Source organism: Psittacula echo (assembly GCF_963264785.1).
Source record: "Psittacula echo genome assembly, chromosome: 1".
NCBI lineage: Eukaryota > Metazoa > Chordata > Aves > Psittaciformes > Psittacidae > Psittacula > Psittacula echo.
Genome location: NC_137735.1, coordinates 91748127 through 91769003, shown reverse-complemented (window position 1 = coordinate 91769003; position 20877 = coordinate 91748127). Strand labels below are relative to the sequence as shown.

At 43.0% G+C, this 20877-nt stretch overlaps 1 protein-coding gene across 2 annotated transcripts in view; it reads left to right on the top strand.

Annotated features, from left to right (window-relative positions):
- CHST11 (carbohydrate sulfotransferase 11) overlaps nt 1–20599 on the top strand; it is a gene marked incomplete at its 5' end in the record, with an annotated part of 164941 nt that extends 144342 nt beyond the window's left edge. For both annotated transcript variants that reach the window (XM_080635427.1, XM_080635426.1), the window contains one exon: nt 19389–20599. In XM_080635427.1, coding sequence (XP_080491553.1) covers nt 19389–20237 — 849 coding nt within the window. In that variant the 3' untranslated portion in view covers nt 20238–20599. The remainder of the gene's footprint in view (nt 1–19388) is intronic.
- Nucleotides 20600–20877: the final 278 nt, after the last annotated feature.

Below are 20877 nucleotides of genomic sequence, written 5' to 3'. Positions count from 1 at the left end.
GACTCATGCTTAGGATATCGAAATTGTTGCCCTCATCTTTTTTTAATTCCTCCTGTGTGAAAATTTTGATGTGAAACTTAATAATAAAACCTATGGTCAGCTCTCCTAATAATATAAATCTCCCTCATATTAGAAGGTCATCTGCTGAGCCTTCAGCAGCATGCGTTGCATTCTCAAAGATTCTCATAACTTTCTCAGGTAGATATTTTCATGATAGCTACTGGACAATTCCCATCACTTGAGACTGATGAAACAGAGGAGCCTCATAGAGGCATAGAGGTTAGAAACATTTGTAGTTATATTTCTACTTTTTACGAAAGTCTGCTGTGCATTCCCTCATTCTAAAAAGTGTTGGCTTTTCTCTGAAACTGCTGTTGATGTACTAGCCCTTAGGCATTTGAAAGAAAACATCTTATACTTGGCTTTGCAATGGAAAGAACAGTGCCATTAAGAGGTAAAGCATGTTAATATTATTCATCTGTATTCTCACTGTTGCTCATTTTCTTTGCCTTTTGAGTCTGCTCAGTTTCTCCATTGCTTCTGTTAATTATTGGAACAGCACTTGATGGTCTCAGCTAGTAATCAGCTCTTCCTGGCTCTGGACATTGCACAAACACAGCAGAGGAAATAGTGAAAACCTTGAAGTCACTGACAAGCTTGACATTAATTTTCATAAGGCACATGATCCAAACCACAGTCCTCTTCCAGTGAAATGTGGACATGGTGAAACGTTGTGCTGTTCTTAATTCCAGCCTTGTCAATGGCAAATGCATTTTTCATTGAGCACATTGAACTCAACAAGAAAATTGAAAAGTGTGGTGCGGAAGGGGAAATGTTGGACTAGAAACTGAGAAACCTTTATTTTTATTGTGTTCTTACTTTGGTAGATTGACTGCTTGCAGAAGCTGGTGTTAATGACAGGAGACCAGGACAAGTGCTGGGTGTCACTGTTGGCTCTGCCAGACTCACCATGTCAGCATGACCAAGTTTCATGTTTATTGAACAGTGATAATGTTTATGTGCTTCACAGTGGGACTGAGAGTTTGTAATTGTGGGGACCGCGTATGCTTCTACACATATATAAGCTGTTTGTTCACAGATATCCCAAATTAAAGGCCTCTGCTTTATGTTTAGCTGACAGATGCTTCAGGTCTAGTTATGTTTTTGTTGGCCTTCACCTATTCAGTGTACAACAGTGAGAGCACTGCTGAGTGCTGTTCTTTAATCTCTAAGTAAAATACGTGTTTTCTCTATCTGCAGGTCTTGCTAGGTTAGATACAAAAGATAGGTTAGTGTGACTGTCGTGTAAATTACTATTGTCTACATTTAGACTTTTAAGAACGGAGTCTGGGAATAGTCTGTGGATTCTCTACTTTGTTGTGCTGCAGAGGGAGCAAGCTTGCATCATGCCTGATGACCACAGCCAGAGCTACTTGAGTGGATCCTTTGATATAATTAGAGCTTGCTTTTAGTTTTAATCACTTGCTATTTAAAGGTCCGGGAGAGGAGCTGATTTACAAGTCCTCTCAAACTTCGCATAAGATTCAGGAAGGCCATGAATGCACAGAATGCAGGGCCATTAAAAAAGGCAAAATGAGAGTATCGGCATGTGCATTTTAAAAACACACCTATAAATTTTCCATCCAAATTGTATTTGTTATTCTCCACAGTAGCTGTATAGCTGTGAGCTGCCTATTGAATGACTCTAGCGTCCTTGAACGTTAAATTTTGTGGTGTAAATCATTTCAGAAAACATTTTCTTATGGTGCTAGTGAATCTTTCTAATTATCCCGTCTCTACCCACCCTGTCTGATCTCAGATGCAGAGCTTTTTAAATCTCCGTGAAGTGGTATGTTACATCCCTAGCTGCATTCCCACATTTTCACATATCCACTCATTGGTTTTGTTAATTTAGCTGCAAACCTATCAATCAGATTGGCCAGTTCTGGGAAACCGGAGGGGTAGAAATGCTCAGGGGTCCATGAATCACAAAGCACCAGGCTGGTTTGCCACAGACACGTTTATGAGTTTGGCTTTTCCAGTGCAACCAACCTCAGAGGACTGGTCACTGCTCTTGCCCCCATCAGCTTGGGGGTTCAGTGGAGGCCAGGTCAACCACAGCTTCAGTTGTGCCTGCCGGCTGGTTGGCCTGACCTTGGAGTGAAGGAACCCATCCATCAGATCAATTTTCCCCTCTTCTGGGAGCCATTCAATAAACTTTATGTTCTGAGGTAGAACAAAACTGCCATAGTTCAATGCAGTGTTTTATGTGTCTTCCCTGCACTCCGACACCTGATTTTTGCTAATAGCCCAGTGTGGATTTTCTTTTTCTTTTTAAATTATATTAATAGCCATGAAATACCCTGTGACCTGGCATTTCCCTCCAGAGGCTTGCTCTTTCTTCCCTGGGAAGAACATGATATTTCCAGGAGCAGTTGCCTGTACAAATTTGTTACTCAGATGGCCACAGGCTCCAGTGGGATCAGGCCAGGTGGCATCCCCACTGCACTGTCATGCCCATGCAAACTGAAGGGACAAGGGTGCCTTAGCATCACTCTTGCTCCACCACCCCTGTGGGACACGGTGTCCCCTACACTGACAGTGCTAGATAGGAAGAAGGACCCTGTGGGACCTTGCATAGTCTTGACCCAACGTTGCATTGTCTTGCGGTAAGCATTACTCTTCAAGTCAGTGCTGGATGCTGAGGGCTGCTCCCATGAAGAGGGGCTGAGCAGAAGGTCAGCTGTATGCTGTGAGTACCTTGGAGTGAGGACATGCTCACTCCTTGCTGGGGCAAATGCTCTTTTAATCTTGATCTTTTGTGAGGAAGGGACACCACAGCTTACGTAGGGTCTGTAACTAAGCCTGGGGATGCAGTTGCAGTTACACCATCTAAAGGCCTTGATCTGAGAAGCACTACTGAAGAAAAGAAATAGTGCAGAAAGTAAGATTTTCAGGTGATTAGCATCTATGCTTATACTCCCTTCACAGAACCGTAGGACTTTGTTAGTGCAAGTTCTTGGTCATAAACCAGAGCAAACCACACCTGGAAATTAAAAACAAGCCTACCTAAAATGAACACCCCATCCAAGAAATGAGCCCACAGAGAAACAAACTCAGAATTGAGGTTTTCACAGTGGTTGTCATTCAGCCTTTTTTAGCTGACCCATTTCTGCATTCATGATCTTCTGGCCATGGGTATATTTAAAAAAAAACGAAACAGAAACTATCGGAAGAAATGAATGCTTCTCAACAGAGAGTTGAACTAAGATTATAAAACACTTTCCTTCCCCAAAGCAAAGGGGCTTTAAAAACTATACTAGACAGCGCTTTGAATATGGCATGCTATGATAGTCCGTGGCAGGAGGAAGGTGTCTGGATGAAAACATCTTTTCTAGCTCGTACCTGCAATGGGAAGATTTTCAGAGGCTTTAAGAAGCCATTGATGCAGTAACTCCCATATGCAGTTTCAAAAATAATCATCTCCATAGCACTGCAGGTAATACCCCCCACTGTCTCATGCCAGGATTTAGGATGCACCATTGTCCTCTACTGAGCAGAGGAGCTGTGCACTTCTGGCAGTCACCCTTCAGGTCTAGAGCCATTGGGTGAGCAATAGGATTTCTTTAGGGGGTAATAGTGGTGGTACGCAGCTCTTAACAACAGCAGCAATTCCCAAAGAGTCAAACCAAAAGCTTTTTGAAATCAAGAGGAAGTTTTTCATTGACTTCACTGTTTTTTGTATCAGGTCTGTATGTGGGGGGTTTGTTTTGACATTGCCGTAGACAGAGAAGAATTGGTTTCTTGATAGTGCAGCACGGGATTGCAGGCTCTGCATCTTTTTGGTTTTTTTTTTAATTCAGAACAACTCTGCTTTTATTAGGCTTGTGTTATCTCTTACTTTGCTACAACCTTTTTTTGCATTTCATAAATATTAATTCCCCAGACAGTCTCTTTTGTTGAGTAGTTTTCATCTATCACAGGCTTTTCTGTTTTCCTTTCCTCTCTCATCCCAGAGATATGTCATCCTCTGCCATCAAAAGCAAGAGCTTCTCAAAGGAAGCTCTTCACCCCGAAGATGTAGGAGCAGTGTTTTTACTATGCATCATTTCTGTTTTCTTCTCTGTGTTCTTTCCCCTTCACTTTCTAATGCCAGAGTCAGGTTCTGATTTCACCTGCTTCCTTGGAGGGGGCTGTAATGCTTTAAAATCCTGTTCACCAACTTCCCTCCTGTCATCCATGGACAAACGTTTTAGACCATTCATTCTTCTTTGTATTGATGTCAAGGTACCACACTGCTTTAGCAGATGCCATTCAAACCCAGAGAGCTGTTCCCAGGCAGCCTGTGGTTTTGTTACTAGTTTGTTATTTTTCATGGAATCACTCAAGCTACTTGTTTTCCTTCATGCTTTCCTTTACCTTCTCTGCTGTGTTTATAGTTGATTTTAATGCAGGTCAGTTATGATGTGGTAGGCTGAAGCAAGCAGGCAGGGTTGTAGTACTTCATTTAGGCTATACCCATAACCAACTTCTTAATGCTACGTCTCCAGATTGGACTGATTTGGCTTAATACTGTCCAGCTATTCCATATAAACTGTATGCTTCTCATGCTCCTGTTTCTTGCAATGAACCCAATACTTTTACAGAAAACAAATGCTGCCTTTAACTTCTGTCCTGGGTTCAGCAGTCGCAGTCATTTTTCTCCTTCTTAATAGCTGGTGCAGTGCTGTGGTTTTGACTTTCAGCCTGGCAACAGCGCTGATAACTCCGATGTTTTTAGTGGCTGCGCAATAATGTTTACTCTCACCAAGGGCTTTCTGAGTCTCCTGCTCTGCCAGGGAGGAGGGAAGACGGGAGGAAGCAGAGACAGGACACCTGACCCAAACTAGCCAAAGAGGTATTCCATACCACAGCACTTCATGCCCAGTATATAAACTGGAGGCAGTTACCCGGAAGGGCTAGATCACTGCTCAGGTCGGGCTGGGTATCGGTCGGCGGGTGGTGAGCGGTTGTATTCTCTTCCCTTGTTATTTCCCTTATCATTATTATTATTGGTGGTAGCAGCAGTGGTTTTTGTTATACCTTAGTCAAATTAAGAAACAGCACAACACATTTAACCCTCCTTTTTTATACTTCAAGTGATTATTTTTAATTCTGGTACAACATCTTGGAATACACTGACTACACTGGACTTTGATGACTTTCCATTAGATCTCAGTGGCATATGAGATAGTTGTTTTGGTAAATGGAAAACTGTATGTGTTACTGCAGTACATGCTGTGCATTTTCACAACACACAGTGCCAAATGTCTGCTGTTAATCTCTCATAGACACCAACTTGATATAGAAGTTACACCCAATAGTAAACCTCACAAGTGCTGATCAGGAAAGAAATAGCAAAGAGGGAAATGTGAAAGTCTAAACCAAACACTTTGAATACCTGTGTTGTGCTGATAACAGCATTTCTCAACCTGATTTTTGAGACTCCAGTTTAATCCGTTTACTTCATCTTTATGTAACTGGGAGGACCAGAAACTTAAGGGAGGGCAAATATTCAAGGAGATATTTTCTTCTGAAATTTTCCCAGAGAAGTACCAGGAACCAGGCTTGGACAATGAGCCCCATCCCCCATCTGAAAATACAAGCAGAATCACAGAAAACTGAAAGTGCTGGTAGCATTGGGTTGTCTTGCCTTGGACCTGTGATTGTTGCGCTTGGGCAGGGAAGAGATGTTGGGAGAGGACAAGGTTCAGCTGGTGAAGATGGTATTAAAATGCAGAAACACTGCACTGGTTCTTTGTGGCTTGCTTCTCACATCTGGAAAGCAGGGATGATGCATTATGCTTTGAAGTTTACAGATGGAAAGAAGACCAGATAAGTACTGAGTGTTATTTTTATCCCAAACCTCAGTCTGCAATAGCAGCTCCAGATGCAGCTTCAGGAGAATTATCCATCCTGCCAGCACCTGCAAATCCCTCTGCAGTTTATCTGAGGTTTATTTAGGAACCAGCATTTATTCCCATTGAGTGTGTACATCTGTGGCCTTCAGTCCTTAACAAGGCAGGTCACAGCTAAAATATGCCCGTATTTTAGTGTATTCAGGACTTCACTACCTTGCCATAGGGAGCTGAGGGATCTCATAGTACTTCCAACAGGCTGTAATTTTAGGCCGTATTTGAGCTCCTAGGATTTGTGGATCAACTGATCACAGTTGATTCACAGAAACTAACTTGGGAGGGAAGGACAAGAAGGGCCCAATCCCATCTGCAATGTTGGGGCGGGTGAAGAGGGAACACAATGTATTATTAGGCTGATGTGTAGGCTCTGCAGAGCCTAGCTAGCTGTTCAGCAGTTCAGTTCTTCTCAGCTGACCTTGGCAAGTGTTTCCTCCTTCTGCAAACGGTGTAAGTGAACCTGTGGTTTGTCTCTGCTCAGGTGGTCCTTCTCTCTCTAGAGCTGCAGACAAGGGAACGTGAATCATTAAAGTGAAACAGGAGCAGATGTTCTGCATCAGGTTTAAACTGTTAGTGTTTGGTAGCTGCTTTATCTCAGTCTCCTAAGTACTATGTGTGTTTTGGAGCAGCCTTTTACTCATCGTGTTTAACTTTCATGTCTTCCTTTGAAAATGTTTGCATCTACTCCCTCTGCTCCCAGCCCTCCATGGGTCTGAAAGTTCAACTTGAGCTCTAGCAGTACGGAGTACAACTTGCAAAAGGGATGCTGGAGGGGTTAAATGGAGAGCAGCTGAGGAGAGTGAGGAAAGATCAGAGAGAAGCACAAGTAAAAGAGACTTCCAGGCAGAATAAGAGTTATGGCTAACCTTAAAATAAGTGGATTACTTTGGACCCTGTATGGCATTAACCAGGGGCTGAGAGAACACAGTGGTGTTAATGCAAGTTACGGAACCTAGAGCAGTTCTGAAGACCACTGAGAAGACAAACCAAAGCTGGGGGCTTACCCTTCAATGTGCATAAAGAGAGGTGATGGCAAGCTGAAAGAATAGAGCACCCAGGGAGATGGAGAAGTTGAATGAAATTACAGTTTGTTCCTGGAAGCAGTGAATCCCACATACTGCTTTCCCCTGTGAGCAAAGCTTATTTTTAAACAAACAAAGCCAGAGATAAAGTTAGGTTGTGAAGCAGGAAGAGAAGGTCACTAAAAACAGTAGGAGAACTTGGGAAGAGGCTCTGTGAGACTTCCCTGCTCATTGTAGCTGGGGTACACAGCAGCTGGAAGATACACATGGGGATGGATTACAGGAATGGATATAGGGTTGCAGACACCTGATCAAAAGCATTTTAAGTGTGGTCCTTGCTAATGGACCTTTACATGGTGACCTGCTCCAGCTAGTATCCTAAATCCACAAGGGATTTAGAAACAAAAGGATAAGCAGACTTTCATGAAATCAGTTTTATATTTGAAATGCAGAACTAAAAGGGTTGAGAGCAGTTGGATGCTGTTGTTAATCTCTAAGTCAGCTGTGCTTATGCATCTCATAAAAGGCAGGATACATTCAAAGAGGAAAATCCACTGTTAATTATCAGCATATCTGTGGGAAGCATTTGTGCAGTGGAAGCCCCCCTCCTTGGGGTGAAGGGTAGGGTAGCACTTGGCAGCTCTCCCTGCCTTGCAAAAATGGATCCTGCAGCAGCAGCGCTGTGGGTTGGAGGGGAAAATGTTAACTCTTCATTCATGGATCCAGTGGGTGGAATTTACTGCATAGAGAATCTAAAATGACAGCTCTCTTAGCTGGAAACTGTATTTCAGGTTTACTTCTCATGTCAGGAATGTCCTTTCCTGCACTGTGCGAACTTGTCACTTTTTCCTGTGCCTAAATCCTTTCTCAGCTGGAAACTTTGAAGAAGTGCAGCCTCTGTTCAGTATGCTAAAACAGCAACACCTCCCAGCTTTTTTGGGGAGCCATTAGGTGCCTCTGCTGTCTTGACTGAAATCATCAGAGAGGTGACAGCAGTTCCAGGCACTGACTGGCTGTGGGCACCACAGGATGCTTCTCAGACCACGCAACTAAGCAAGATCAGCAACAGTTCATGCTTTCTCTCCACTGTGCTGCTGAATTTTTTCAGTCCCACCTACTTACACATGAGAATGTTTTCCACTGCCTCAGTACTGCCTGGAAGGACCCATGCACCCTGCTCTGTGACTCCCATAAGCCAGTGCACCATCTGGGTGCTTACCACTGGGATTTGGGCGGGGGTGTGTATATGCTTATGTGTGCATACGTATATAGGGAGATGTATGCATTCCCACCCAGCTTACTAGCATTATTTGTTAATCAAAGAGAAAATATAAGCAGCTTATAAAAATGAAAAGCCATGAGAACAGTAGCAGGCTGGTCAGGGTAGGCAAGCAGAAGCCTGTGGTAGCTGGAGGTGTTGATAGCCACAAGTACGTTTCCAAGGCTGTGTAATACCAAGAAGTGGCACAACGTGCATAGACTGCCGGGCTCTACATTTTACCTGTGCTGAGGGAAAGCTGCCCATGCAGCGGCTTAAGGCGAAGCACATCTCTGTGCTGTGTGAGGAGCACTGGGGAAAGAGGAACAGCGCTGCCTCTGTGTGCAGGACACAGCCATCCTGTTCCCCGCTGCACTGGAGAGGGCACATTTCCATCGAGTGCATGCTCTTGGCTTCCATTGCCTGTGCAGCTGAATGCCTCGACTCACTCCTAACTCAGGCTGTGTCCCTTTGGGCCGGAGGTCTGCGGGTTGGCACCTCTCACCCTGCTGCTCAGGGAAAAGGGGATTTCTTCCCAATCTTTCAGTGCCCTCCGCATTCACAAATGCCATGAGCGCCTGCCTAACGCTGCAGTCAGCTCATGGACAGCAAGGACCCACTTTGGGGAATTTTGCATAGAGAGCAAGTGTGAGATGAAAACTCAGCTCTCCTGATCTTTGCTGGCATGCTTGAGCTGCAGGTGGGATAAAGCGGATGACAAGGATACGAGAGTGGTGCAGAGGGAGCCAGCCGTTTCACCAGATAGAGGCGGAACTCATGAGAGGCTGGCACACACTCAGCATCCGTGAAAGGAGAGAGAGCACTTGGCTGAAGCCAGAGAAGGATCCCGAAAGCAAGAGCTCAGAGGAGCATTTTCTGCTTATTTTCTTTGGGAAGTTTAAAAAAGAACTAGAATGTTTTAAGAGGGGGGGAAAAAGATGATAAAAAAGATGATGTGCAGTTTCTGTCAGGGTGTAGCTGAGGGAAGTTTCAAAAAAATAGCTGCCATTTAAAAGAAATACTAAGAATTTGTTCTTCTTTTGTAAATTTACATTTAGTATGCAGTCCCTAAATGGATCTGTTATGAGATGAGACAGAGAAGCCTTAGAAAACACAGTAAACACAGCTGTAGAGATGAGGAAAATCAACAAGACATCGTGCTAATAATTGTACCTTCCAGTTGTCTTAAATTGCAGATGCAAGTTACTTTTAACATTGCCCTCATGCTCCCACATAAAAGGGCTTAGTGTAGCAATTCAGATACTTAGAAGTACAACCAAGACACTTTTAGGTTTGTCAGTATTTAAAGAAGATTACCTGGGCATGTTTTCTGTTCTTTTATTGCTGTGCTGAGGTCTCCCCTGCTGCAGTTTAGAGGGACCCAGGGAGATGGGAAGTTTCCAGCAAGGGCCTGGTGGTCAGATCCTCGGAATGCTGGATGTTATCGTCTCTGTAGAGCTTGCACAGTGGATGGAGCATGCTGGTATTTGGGAAGAGGTGTTGGTGGCCAAGAGAGAGGGAAGCCTTATGTAGATGCTCTTTGTTTCCCGGAGAAGCCTGTGGTGGAGTCGTTTGTGGTCAGCTACTGGCAGTGGGTTTCTTTCAATGCACAAAGTCTGAAACACCCTTTTATTTCTTAACAAAATCAGAAAATACTGAAAAAGCAAACAAATCCCTTTGCTGTGTCATGGTACAGCATCAATCATTTGCTTTATCCCTCTTTGAACCAATCGTGGCAGTGTTAGGATTGGACTGAATGACTGCTGCTGGCTTCTTTGGAGCTGAGCATCCCTCAGGGGTGGTGTCATTGGTATTTACTTCAAGGTAGAAGAAATCAGATCTGGGAAGTTATTGATGAAACAGGCTTTCCATGTTAACCCAGAATCTTACTTCTGTATTATTACTTCATTCTGAGGCAGAAAGGTTCCTGGGAAGACTGTTGTAATAAAGATGATAAGTGAATGCTAGCATTTTAATAGAAAAGGCCTTTTTTTCTCTTTTTAAATAGGAGGTCATCTTAATTCTTTTTTGTACAGCAGCAGAAAGGTGAAGAGTTTCCGCTTAGCTGTAATTAACGCTGTGGAGAATGAGCAACCCTGGTTAGTCACCCTCTCTGAACATTAGCGATCAGCACAGGGACAAATGTGCCAGGGAAAGTTACCTTGGAACAGCAAGGTTTAGTCTGAACAAAATATAACCTCGCCAAGGGGAACTAAACAAAACTCAGTGTTAATTTGTAATAGTTTAGTTGAGAAGAAGCAAATATGTTATCCAAAGGGTTTAGATATTTTGCCAGTCTGTGTCCAGATTATTCAACTCCTTACGAGAAAAAGCAGAGTCCTACTGAGATAGGAGATTAAATCAGTTCTTGTTTGTGCCACCAAACTTCTGGGGGCGTGAGATCAGCTCCCTGTTCCCATCTCCTCTGGACCTTTGCACCATCCAGTTACACAGCAAGTCAGTCTCATGGGGAGAGCTTACAGCAGGGTTAAACACTGTCAGGACTGATCACTCCTATTTCCAGGGTCAAACCTTAAAACACCAGCACAGCATTTCTTGGTGGAGGCTGAGCCACTATATGTGGCTAGCAGAAACAGCATTCACCTGAACTGCTCAGGGATGTCACAATGGGACATCCCGCAGCGTCCCATACAAAGTGCCTGCCCTGGTTGAGGGGGACAGGGACTCAGCACAGCTGAACATGTAATTATGGGCTTCTCCTCTCCTTGAGCAGGTTGCTACAGCTTGTGAATTGTACGTAAAGAAACCAGCTATGCATCAACTAGCTTCTGGTTTTCCTATTTGGGTTTCAAAAGCTTTGGAGTAATATCGGTGCACTGCATGCTGAGTTAAAAATTGGAAACATATTACCCTGATTTAGCATGGGACTGAGTAAATTGTATTCAGTTAAAATAGCAGATATCCTGCAGAGAAGAAAATAAGTATTTCTACTTGACTGTGTGACACCTAAGCTGCAACCCAGAGGTACAGGAGGAGGATTTGTGTTACTGAGAAATCCATTAACATCGGCTGCCAGGTCAGAGCTGCCGGGGTGAGTGGGCCACATAGGTGCCTCCCCCATCTCCTCCACCATGTCCTATGCAGGGAGTCACAGGGTGTCTGTCGTGGAGCTCCTGTCTGCTCTCTGCCCAAGATGTAGTTTAATATTGTTGCCTTTTCCTGAGGGAGGTTTCATTCAAAGAACCAGCTAGCCTCTCTGCCTGTGTGGCCCTGCAGCATTCGCCGAAAGCCTTGCTCCTGAAGCATGTAAAATACCTAGGTTTGCAACAGTGAGCTTAGCTTCCAGAAGCCACCGTCCCAGGTTTGTGAAGCTTGAAGGACCTGCCTGCCTGCGTGGTAAGATCATTTGGGTCCCTCTGACACATTCTTGGTCAGGGGGAGGTTCCCAGGGCTGGAGATTCCTCACTCTATTTCAGTACAGACATATCCTTTCTGCTGGGATTTTTCCTACATCTAAGCTGAGTCTCTCTTTTTTAGCTTTATTACTACTTGTCCCAACCACAGTGAGTCCAGACAGAAGGTTATTCCCTTCCTCCTTGTGGAATTTCTTATGTATTTTTGTATTTACGGATCTACTTCATCCTGTTTCCTCCTTCCACCCAGTTTATCTCACCCCTACTACCAGAACTTCTTGCAACAGGGAAATAAATGTCAGTTTTTCCATTGTCTCTTAGATACCAGCTACGTTAAAATGCAGTTTCTTACTCTGTTTTTTAAGGGCTACTCCCAGCTCCACCCTGGCTGACTCCATGCATCCACAGCCCAGTGCTCCTCCTGGTGCACCATTTGCAGATGTCCATGGCATGCCTTTTCCTAACGAGCTCTCAAGCCTGTCCTGGAAAACTGCATCTACATCTCCCATAGTAAACATGTAATAGCAGAGTACAGCAGCTACAGGTCACTCCCTTGGCTTCAAGCTTCCCAACACATATGCTTGTCACCAGGCTTGGGTTTCCCAGTCTGTGATTCATCTGTGCCTTGACTGCAGCCTGGGTGTCATGAGATAAATAGCATAAGTCCTTTTGACAGTCCATGGTGACTTGTAGGCAGTTCTGCAAGCCCAGTCCTTTCCCAAACCCATTAACATGAGTAAGTCCGTCAAAGGTGATGATAGGTGGGAACTCCTAAGGGCTACTTGAGGCAGCTTTGAGTGGCCAGTGATTGCAACATAGAGGTGAATCCACCATGCTTGTGGACCAGGAAGGGTTAGAAAGACCATGGTTGTGTCCCCATGTGTTACAGGTTACATGAACCGGCCCAGAGAGTGTGTGCTGAGCTCCAGCCATTGCCTGTGTGCATATCTGCAGGCTTGTGTTGGAGGGAAAAGGCCAGAAATTTTTCATCTTAAAATTAAATTCATAGGATAGCCAGACCTTTCAGCTTTTTAATACGGGCAGTGATTTATGGCTGCACTTAAAGCATGAGCCAGGAGCGGACAAATTCATCAGGCTCCATCCTTTTCTGTCAGTGTGGCGATGCGGGGCGGTCATGCTCCCGGCAGCAGAGCCTCCACCATGGGCAGGCAGCACAGCTCCATCACCATGGCAGGCTGAGGTCCCAGCCCAGGGTTTTATCTGCTTCTTTTTGCTCTAAGGAAAAAAAAAAAGGATTGGCCATCTGCTGAATTCCCCTTCTTCTCCTCCCTTCTGACAGCTGGCATCAGCTGCTGGAAAGATGATGCAAAGTGTTCTTTGTACATGCAACACGAGGCTCCAAACTTGCCTTCTATAAATTAAATCACAAGAAACCCACTGACATGAAGATTTTTTTGCTTTTATTATTCCCAGCTCAAGGCTCCTGTGGCCTTCCTGATGATTTTCTTACCTCTCGAGTGCATTGCACTTAAACTTGGTCACTTGGATTTTGCCTGCCCTGTAAGATTCCCCCAGAGCTTCAGAACAGGAACATGCATGGCAGTATGTCCTTCACCCCCTGTGTGGCCAGGCCAAAGGTCTTTCTGCCTGATCTTTCAGCCTTTCCATCTCCTTGTTCAGAGGAGACATTTTACAGGACATATACATTCCTCTCATTAGCCCCAAAGTCTATATGTTGCATGAGCACTGACACCAAATGGTTTCTAGCAGGAAGAATGGGAATGGACAGGCTTCCAAAGGTGTTTAGGATTATATAGGTGGCATTTAGAAGGGGCTTGCTCTTTTCTTCCTGAATCCATACCTTATTGTGTGATGGAGTCTTAGGCTGATTCAAAGGCTGGATTTAACATACAGCTGGCGTCACTTGGCGTCAGGCTGTGAAGTTTCAAGGAGATTTTTGCATCGTTTCAGCTCACTGGTACTTTACTTTCTCTCCAAGACAAAAAGGCCAGTATTTAATGACCTAGTTGTGAAGTTTTCCCAGGAAAGGATCAGCGTCTGCGGCTGGCTGTGTGTGTGTCTGCTGCCGGACTTTGACTGGTTTAGTGTTGTGTCTTTTCTAGCACTGAAATCGTGTATCTGGACAAAGAAGTGTAACTATCAAAGTTGATGCAGATTTGGGGTGTGACATTATTCAAACAATTGTAGCTTCTGGACCCAAAGTAATGCAACTATTGAATTATTTACTTTTCCCTTCTCCACGCATGCACATAGATGCACATGGATGAAGTTGGAGATGTGCATAGGAAGAAAAAGAAGGAAATGCATGAAACAATTTAGGATTTTTGACAGTACAGTGCTAGCAGCTACTGTGTATGACTCACTGACTCTCTACAGCATTGACCATCCTTTTCTTAGCCCTGGTGCATTCTGTACAGTGGGAACTGAAAATGGTATTGTTATCTTGGGTTGCTATACAGAGAGCTGAAAAATATGTGTATTCAGCCTTATCTTCTCTGTGGGGCAGTAAGTTCAGTGCCTGAAATGGAGAAAAGAAAGCAGCTTTGTAATATTTCAAGAGTTCCCTTCGGAGGATAATAATTTGTCTCTAAAATTTTCTCACTTAGTAAAAATGCTCCTAAGTTAATATTAGTTTTATTATCTTCTCTTATCCAGCCACTCTGTAGAGACATTTTCGTAGCAGATTTGTATTCCAGTTTTTCTGTCTCTAAGTTGTCTAGGAAGATGTTAAGCATTTCCATCTCCAGTACACATGATGTGCTTTCTAGTCTGCTTTATTGGATTCTGAACAAATATTAATTGAGGTTGTGATGGGGTTCTCTTTGAGTGCTGGAAATTTTTGAAGAAGTTAAGTCAAGAATAAGATGCTATGAAATGTGAAACAAATCGAAGTATGAAACGCTGCAAAGCTATTACTTAAAAAAAAAAGATGGGTGCAGTCCAGGTCAGTTTAATAAAATCCCTTTATCTAAAATTCAGTTCCTTTAGATTCGGTGTTTTGATTCACATAGCTGGTTCACATTGTCTGACTCTCATCTGTAGAAATCTGCAGAGAGTGGTAATTATTTGTGATGATTTGAGAAATGCTTATGCTTGGACTGTCAAGGATGAAAAATTGCTAGTTCCCCTTTATTGTAAAATGCTGAATGTTTTTAGGAAAACCTAGAATTTGGTCTATAGAATAGATATGCACTAAATAGGGTAGTTATGGATGAGAATTGTAAAAGCCAAGTATTAAAGTAGTCTAAAATATGTTTGTAATTTTAAGGCTGTCCATCAAAGTTGCAAGAATCTTATTCACGCTTTTTATGTGAAATCAGGATTGGAAACGTGCTTGTGTGTAACCTCACGCTCAAAAACAACCCTCAAGCCTTAAGCATTTGGGAAAATATAAATAATACTGAGAAACATTTTGCATGGTGAATAGCAAACACCTCCTAGAACTCAGATGGTGTGGTTGATGGGCTGGGGGAAGGAGAGCTTAGAATACCTGAGAGATTTTAGTGAACTGAAATACTAGTTTCTCTCTATGCCACATAACTAGGACTGTTAGTGCCACCTATAGTTAGTCTATCTGACACTTTTCACTCTAAGACCTTGTTTTCAATGGATTACGAGCCTGTGCATACGCCTTCTAAACAAATACTATCAAGAAGAATTTGTTGGAGATGAGCTCTGGTTTATGCTGACCTTAACAGTGCTACTGGATAGACCCAGCTGGGTGTTCAGCAAGGATGCAGCTGATTTTAATTGATAGCTGCTTGGACCACAGATAAGGGAAACACCGCTGCAGCTTACATAGTTCTAGCTTAGGACAGAAGCCGAACCTCCAAACACAAGTGTAACTGAAGAATTAAAGGCAGATACAAAGTCTTTGGTAATGCAAACTGAAGAGAAAAAAGAATTTAACAGGGCATGAAACTGCAAGCCCATTCACAATATTTGTTCTCCTTATTCTACAGTCAACTAATTTGCCCAAATAGTCAAACAAACAGTCAAATAAAATGCCCAAATGTCGTGTTATCACTCCCAGCATAGGTTGATTGTGAGCCCGGTCACAGTAATGTGCAGAACTAGCAGCAGCTGCAGGCAGCACAATAGAAATAAATAAAACCCTGCATTACAAGTGTGGCAGATGCTTCTTTGCACACTAATTTTTTGTAGAGAGAAAAAATGTAATTAATGGAGTTTTTTGAATGACACTTAGATATTTCCATCCTTCTATTAAAAAAGTGCTTTCATAGCAGGTACCTATGAACTGGATTGATCCCTGCTCCTAGTTTGTAGTACACTAGTATATTCAGAAAAAGAACTCTAAGCTGTTAATTAAAAATGTCCTCTTTTTAAATCTGAACTTGCTGCTTGGCCAACAAGCTTGGAAAGTCCCTTGAAGATTATTTTATCCTGCTGTGCCTAAGTAACCAGAGGAAAATGACCATTTCCTTACTGTGACTTACCTGGAATAACCTTTGCATGTCTTGGGTTGATGACTGTCAGCTGATCGGCATATATATATTTCTGGTTAGTATATTCTCAAGACCACTATGCTCAAAGCCCCCTCTCCATACTGTACAGAAGACATCCACACAATCAGAATGTACTAGACGTAACTTTCCTCCCTTGTTGTTAGTTTGGGACTGATGGAGATGAGAAGGTTCTGGAATCAGTGTCCCCAGACTGCTTTTTTTCCACTTCTTTTAGATGTCTCTGAGCTTGGGAGTCTCCTACTGTTCATGTTGCCTCCCTGTTCAACTCAGTTGCTGCATCAGAAAAGGAAGAAAGAATTTTGATCTTTACATGTCCTTCTTCTCTGTCCCCCTTTACAACTTCTGCAGGAAAATAAAAACCTGTGATCAAGTGCATCTATGGTGTTGTCAGTCCTTTCAGGGAAGAACAGATGCTTTTATCAGATGTCTTCCTTTAATGCCCAGCTGAAGTCCAAATTGAACTGTCACAGGACAGATCCAACACTGGCTTTATCACCATCCCCATGCTGCTCTCAGGGTAACCTGCGCACGTGCTTAGAAGTGTCCTTTCCCAAAGTGGGGTGGATTTAGGCCATAACTTATTGTGACTTCTTGAACTGAGGCATCAGCAGGGACCTCTGCTAATGACTATAGATGCAGCAGCTGTGTTGTCACATCTCTGCTGTAGCCACATCACTAACAACAGCTTTGTGGGAAGACAGTCCATGGCCCTAATTGTTTGGCCTGCCCTTAGCCATGAGTTTAAGATATCTGTCCCTTGGATCTTATCTCTGTGGCTGCTTCAATCAGTAGGGTGTATTTTCCTCATTAGTTGTGAGCAGTTTCACTGGCCAAGCAGACCTCTAGTTTAAATGAATGTAGTCTCAGTCTCTTGTAATCTTACTCTTTTCCCAGTTCCCCTCACTAGCTTTAGGAATAAAATTACTATGAGACTTAAAAGCCTTGCTTGTAACTTAAAATAAGGAGGAGCCATCTTAGCATCAGATAACTCAATATTAATATATAATTTCAAAATACCAAGTGAAAAATGCTGTTATGCCTGTGTGTCTTTCATATCACCCGTTCCTTCAGTGAGAGCCAGCAGGACTCTTTGCTTCTCTGGGGTAAGCAGATGGGGTCAGCTCTTCCATTGGATGTGTTACTCAGCTGCAGAAGAAAACAGGTTTTGGTACAGTTGGCATCATTCTAGGACAGTCAGTAAACTGGCCTTTTTTTTCAATAAGCTGAAGATATTAGGCAAAAATAAAAAATGGAAGTAGAGCTTTCAATTTTGTGTTTCATCCATGGTCCTTCACCCATCAGCCATGCCAAATGGTACTGTAATTTATGAGAAGAGGGCAATACCCTTTTAGTATTACATTGATATTTAATATGTGTACTGTGTGCCACCAGGCAGGTCACAGCATGTGCAGAGCTGGATCAGTGTTGTTGTATACTTAGTAGATGTAGCTGACCAAACTTGTATGCCATTTCTTCATACTCTTTCAATTTTAAAAAGAGTGGGAGACAAGTACCACTTCAAAATGCACAAGTATCATCTTTTAAATGAATTTAATGCAGTACAATCTCATTTGCAATTGCAAATACTAAGGCTGCATTTTTCCCCTTTCCTCCAAAGGCCTGAAAATCTCATTAATGTTAATGTATGGGGAAGAAGTGCTTAGCCTATTGATGTAGGAATGAAATCAGAAGCTAAGCACAGCACTATGAAGATTCATCTGAAGATTAGGGTCTGAAGCAGCCATTAGGTTATCAAATCTAACCTTCTTTCTAATACAGGCCATAGAATCTCATCCACTTAATTCTGTATTTATCCCAAGAACAGCACCAGAGAAGTGAATACACTGCATTAGCATATTGTAATGTAGCAGTATATTCAGACATTTCTTGTTTTTTAATTCTAAAACCAGAGACACACAGCAGTACTGTGCTATATGATACTGATAAAAAGGAGGTCTGCAGGAGGAGAGATTTCAGCCTTTTATCTGTCTGCAGAGGAGAATTTGTCCAGATGCTTCATTGCAGCATCCCGTGATTCATGTTAACTTGACTAGAAGGTATCAGATAAACACTTTTGAAAGACTCAGCATACAAAGAAGGCCTCTTTGCTTATCAGATAGGAAGGTCAGTGCTTGCCTTAATACTTGGCTTTGAAGCTAAACTAATTCTTGAGCATAAGGCTCTTTGAAATCCACAGGGAAGTGGTGTTAAGTAAATGTAAATAAAATTACCAAAACCTTCCCCCTGTTGTTTTGATGCAGTTTATTAGGAATATGTAAAAATGCATTTGTAGCAATGAGGGTAGGGGTGCATAGCAAAACACTCTGCCATGCAGGGACACTTCAGGTGGCTCTGAATAACCAAACACAGGAGCCGTGCATCCTTTGCTTGGGCTAATATTCCTTATTTCCCAAAGGAGCTTATTACCTGCCTTAGCAGAAGCTCTTGCTGTTGTTGCTGAACACAGTGTGGACAGAAGGTGAGAGAGTGGCCATCTCTGTGCAGCTGCTGCTTAGGTCCCCTTTCCAAGACAGATTACAACCTCTCTAAAGCCTCCAGTAGCAGTAATAGTAGAAAGTTAGGGTGCTATTAACAAAATGGTAAAGGGCTATGGGTGAATGTGGTGCTGTGTATGTTAGAAGGCCACATACACTTTCTTTCTCTGTCAATGTGGCTTTAGCAGAGAGGTAAATTTATAGTTAATGTTCTCCTTGGTTCTCTAGAAATCACATCTGAGTGAATGTTCCCCTTGTCAAGTAGCTGGAATCTCCATGGGCTTCATTTCTTCTAGCAAGGTCATAGTCAAGAAGCAAGCCATGACTAGCATAAAAGACATCAGCAAGAAGAGCACACACTGTTTTCATTTTGACAAGTTTTCCAACTCTGATGTCTTCCTACCTCATCTCAGCAGCAAAAGGTCAGGCCAAGTCCAGCACTGCTGTAGCCTTGTGATGGATTGCAGAGTGGAGGGGAGATGTGTTTTCCTGGACTAAGAAAAGCAGTGACCACATCTCAGGATCAGGGTGCTGTAAATACACTTCCCACCAGGCTGTGTGAGCACTCGTGCTGCTTTTGCATTGGCTTCAAAGGAAAGCCCTGGACACTCTGTGAACAGCATTTAAGCAGCACTTATCAAGAAGTTTGGAGACAAAAAGAGTTTATCTTGGAGCATAGGAACAATATTTTTAGCCACAAAATGTACTGTTCTGTGCAGGCAGTAGCCTACTTTTCTATGAATTTGCATAATAAGCAAAAAGGCAGTAAGAGTTTCCCAGACGTTTCACTCACTGGTGCCTGTGCTTCCTTTGCAGTTGTCCAACACAGCAATTCTTCATCAGATTAGACGAGACCAAGTGACAGACACATGCCGAGCAAACAGTGTGTCTAGCAGGAAGCGCCGCGTGCTGACGCCCAATGACCTCAAACATCTGGTCGTGGATGAGGATCATGAAATGATCTATTGCTATGTTCCCAAAGTGGCCTGCACAAACTGGAAGAGAGTCATGATGGTTTTGACGGGAAGAGGCAAGTACAGCGATCCAATGGAAATCCCAGCCAATGAAGCCCACGTGTCTTCAAACCTGAAGACCCTCAACCAGTACAGCATCCCAGAGATCAACCACCGCTTGAAAAACTACATGAAGTTCCTCTTTGTCCGCGAGCCTTTCGAGAGACTGGTGTCAGCCTACAGGAACAAGTTCACCCAGAAGTACAACACCTCCTTCCACAAGCGGTATGGCACCAAAATCGTGAGGCGCCAGAGGAAAAATGCAACCCAGGAAGCTCTGCGTAAAGGCGACGATGTGAAATTCGAAGAGTTTGTGGCATATCTCATCGACCCTCACACCCAAAGAGAAGAGCCCTTCAATGAGCACTGGCAGACTGTGTACTCCCTCTGCCACCCTTGCCACATCCACTACGACCTCATAGGAAAATATGAAACGCTGGAAGAGGATTCCAATTACATCCTCCAGCTGGCAGGAGTAGGCAACTACCTGAAGTTCCCCACCTATGCAAAGTCTACGAGAACTACTGACGAAATGACCACAGAGTTCTTCCAGAACATCAGCTCCGAGCACCAAACGCAGCTCTATGAAGTCTACAAACTTGATTTTTTAATGTTCAATTACTCAGTGCCAAGCTACCTGAAATTGGAATGAGGGATGGGTTGGGGGGAGAGAGGGGAGAGAAAGCCTGTTTTATTTAAGATTTTTATTTGTCATAATAAATATGGAGAATGGGTTATTTTGTAAATTAATATTTTCTTTTTTTTGTTTGTTTTTGAATGATGCTGCGAGCAGCACAGTCAAAATTATTTAAATCAATTGTAAGAAAGGACAGCTCTCTTTGCAGGGTAACAGGATTGTGACGATCTAGCTGTAGAAATGAATAATACTGCTACACTGTTTAAAAAACAAGATGTTAATTGTGTTCTGGTGAATTTCATTGATCTTGCATTCCTCCAGTTCTAATTAATGTTATTTATACTTATTTAAAACATGGTCTCTTGGTAGGTGTCACTTCAGCAGCAGAGATAAGATAACGTTTGGACAATAGGGGACTGGTTTTGTGCTTTCCTCAGTAGAGCTTGTCTCTGGGTAATAATATTCTTCCATTAGCTATTGATGCAAGTAAATACAGAAGTGGTTCTTGATACTAAACACTTTGAGAAGAGTGGTGAAAAGAATCTCTTCAGAAAGTGATACTGCACTCAGGCATACTAAAAAAAATTCCTTCTAGCTGTGAAAAGGAAAAGTAAACCAGATTTTGATAGATACACGATATCTAAAACCCATAACT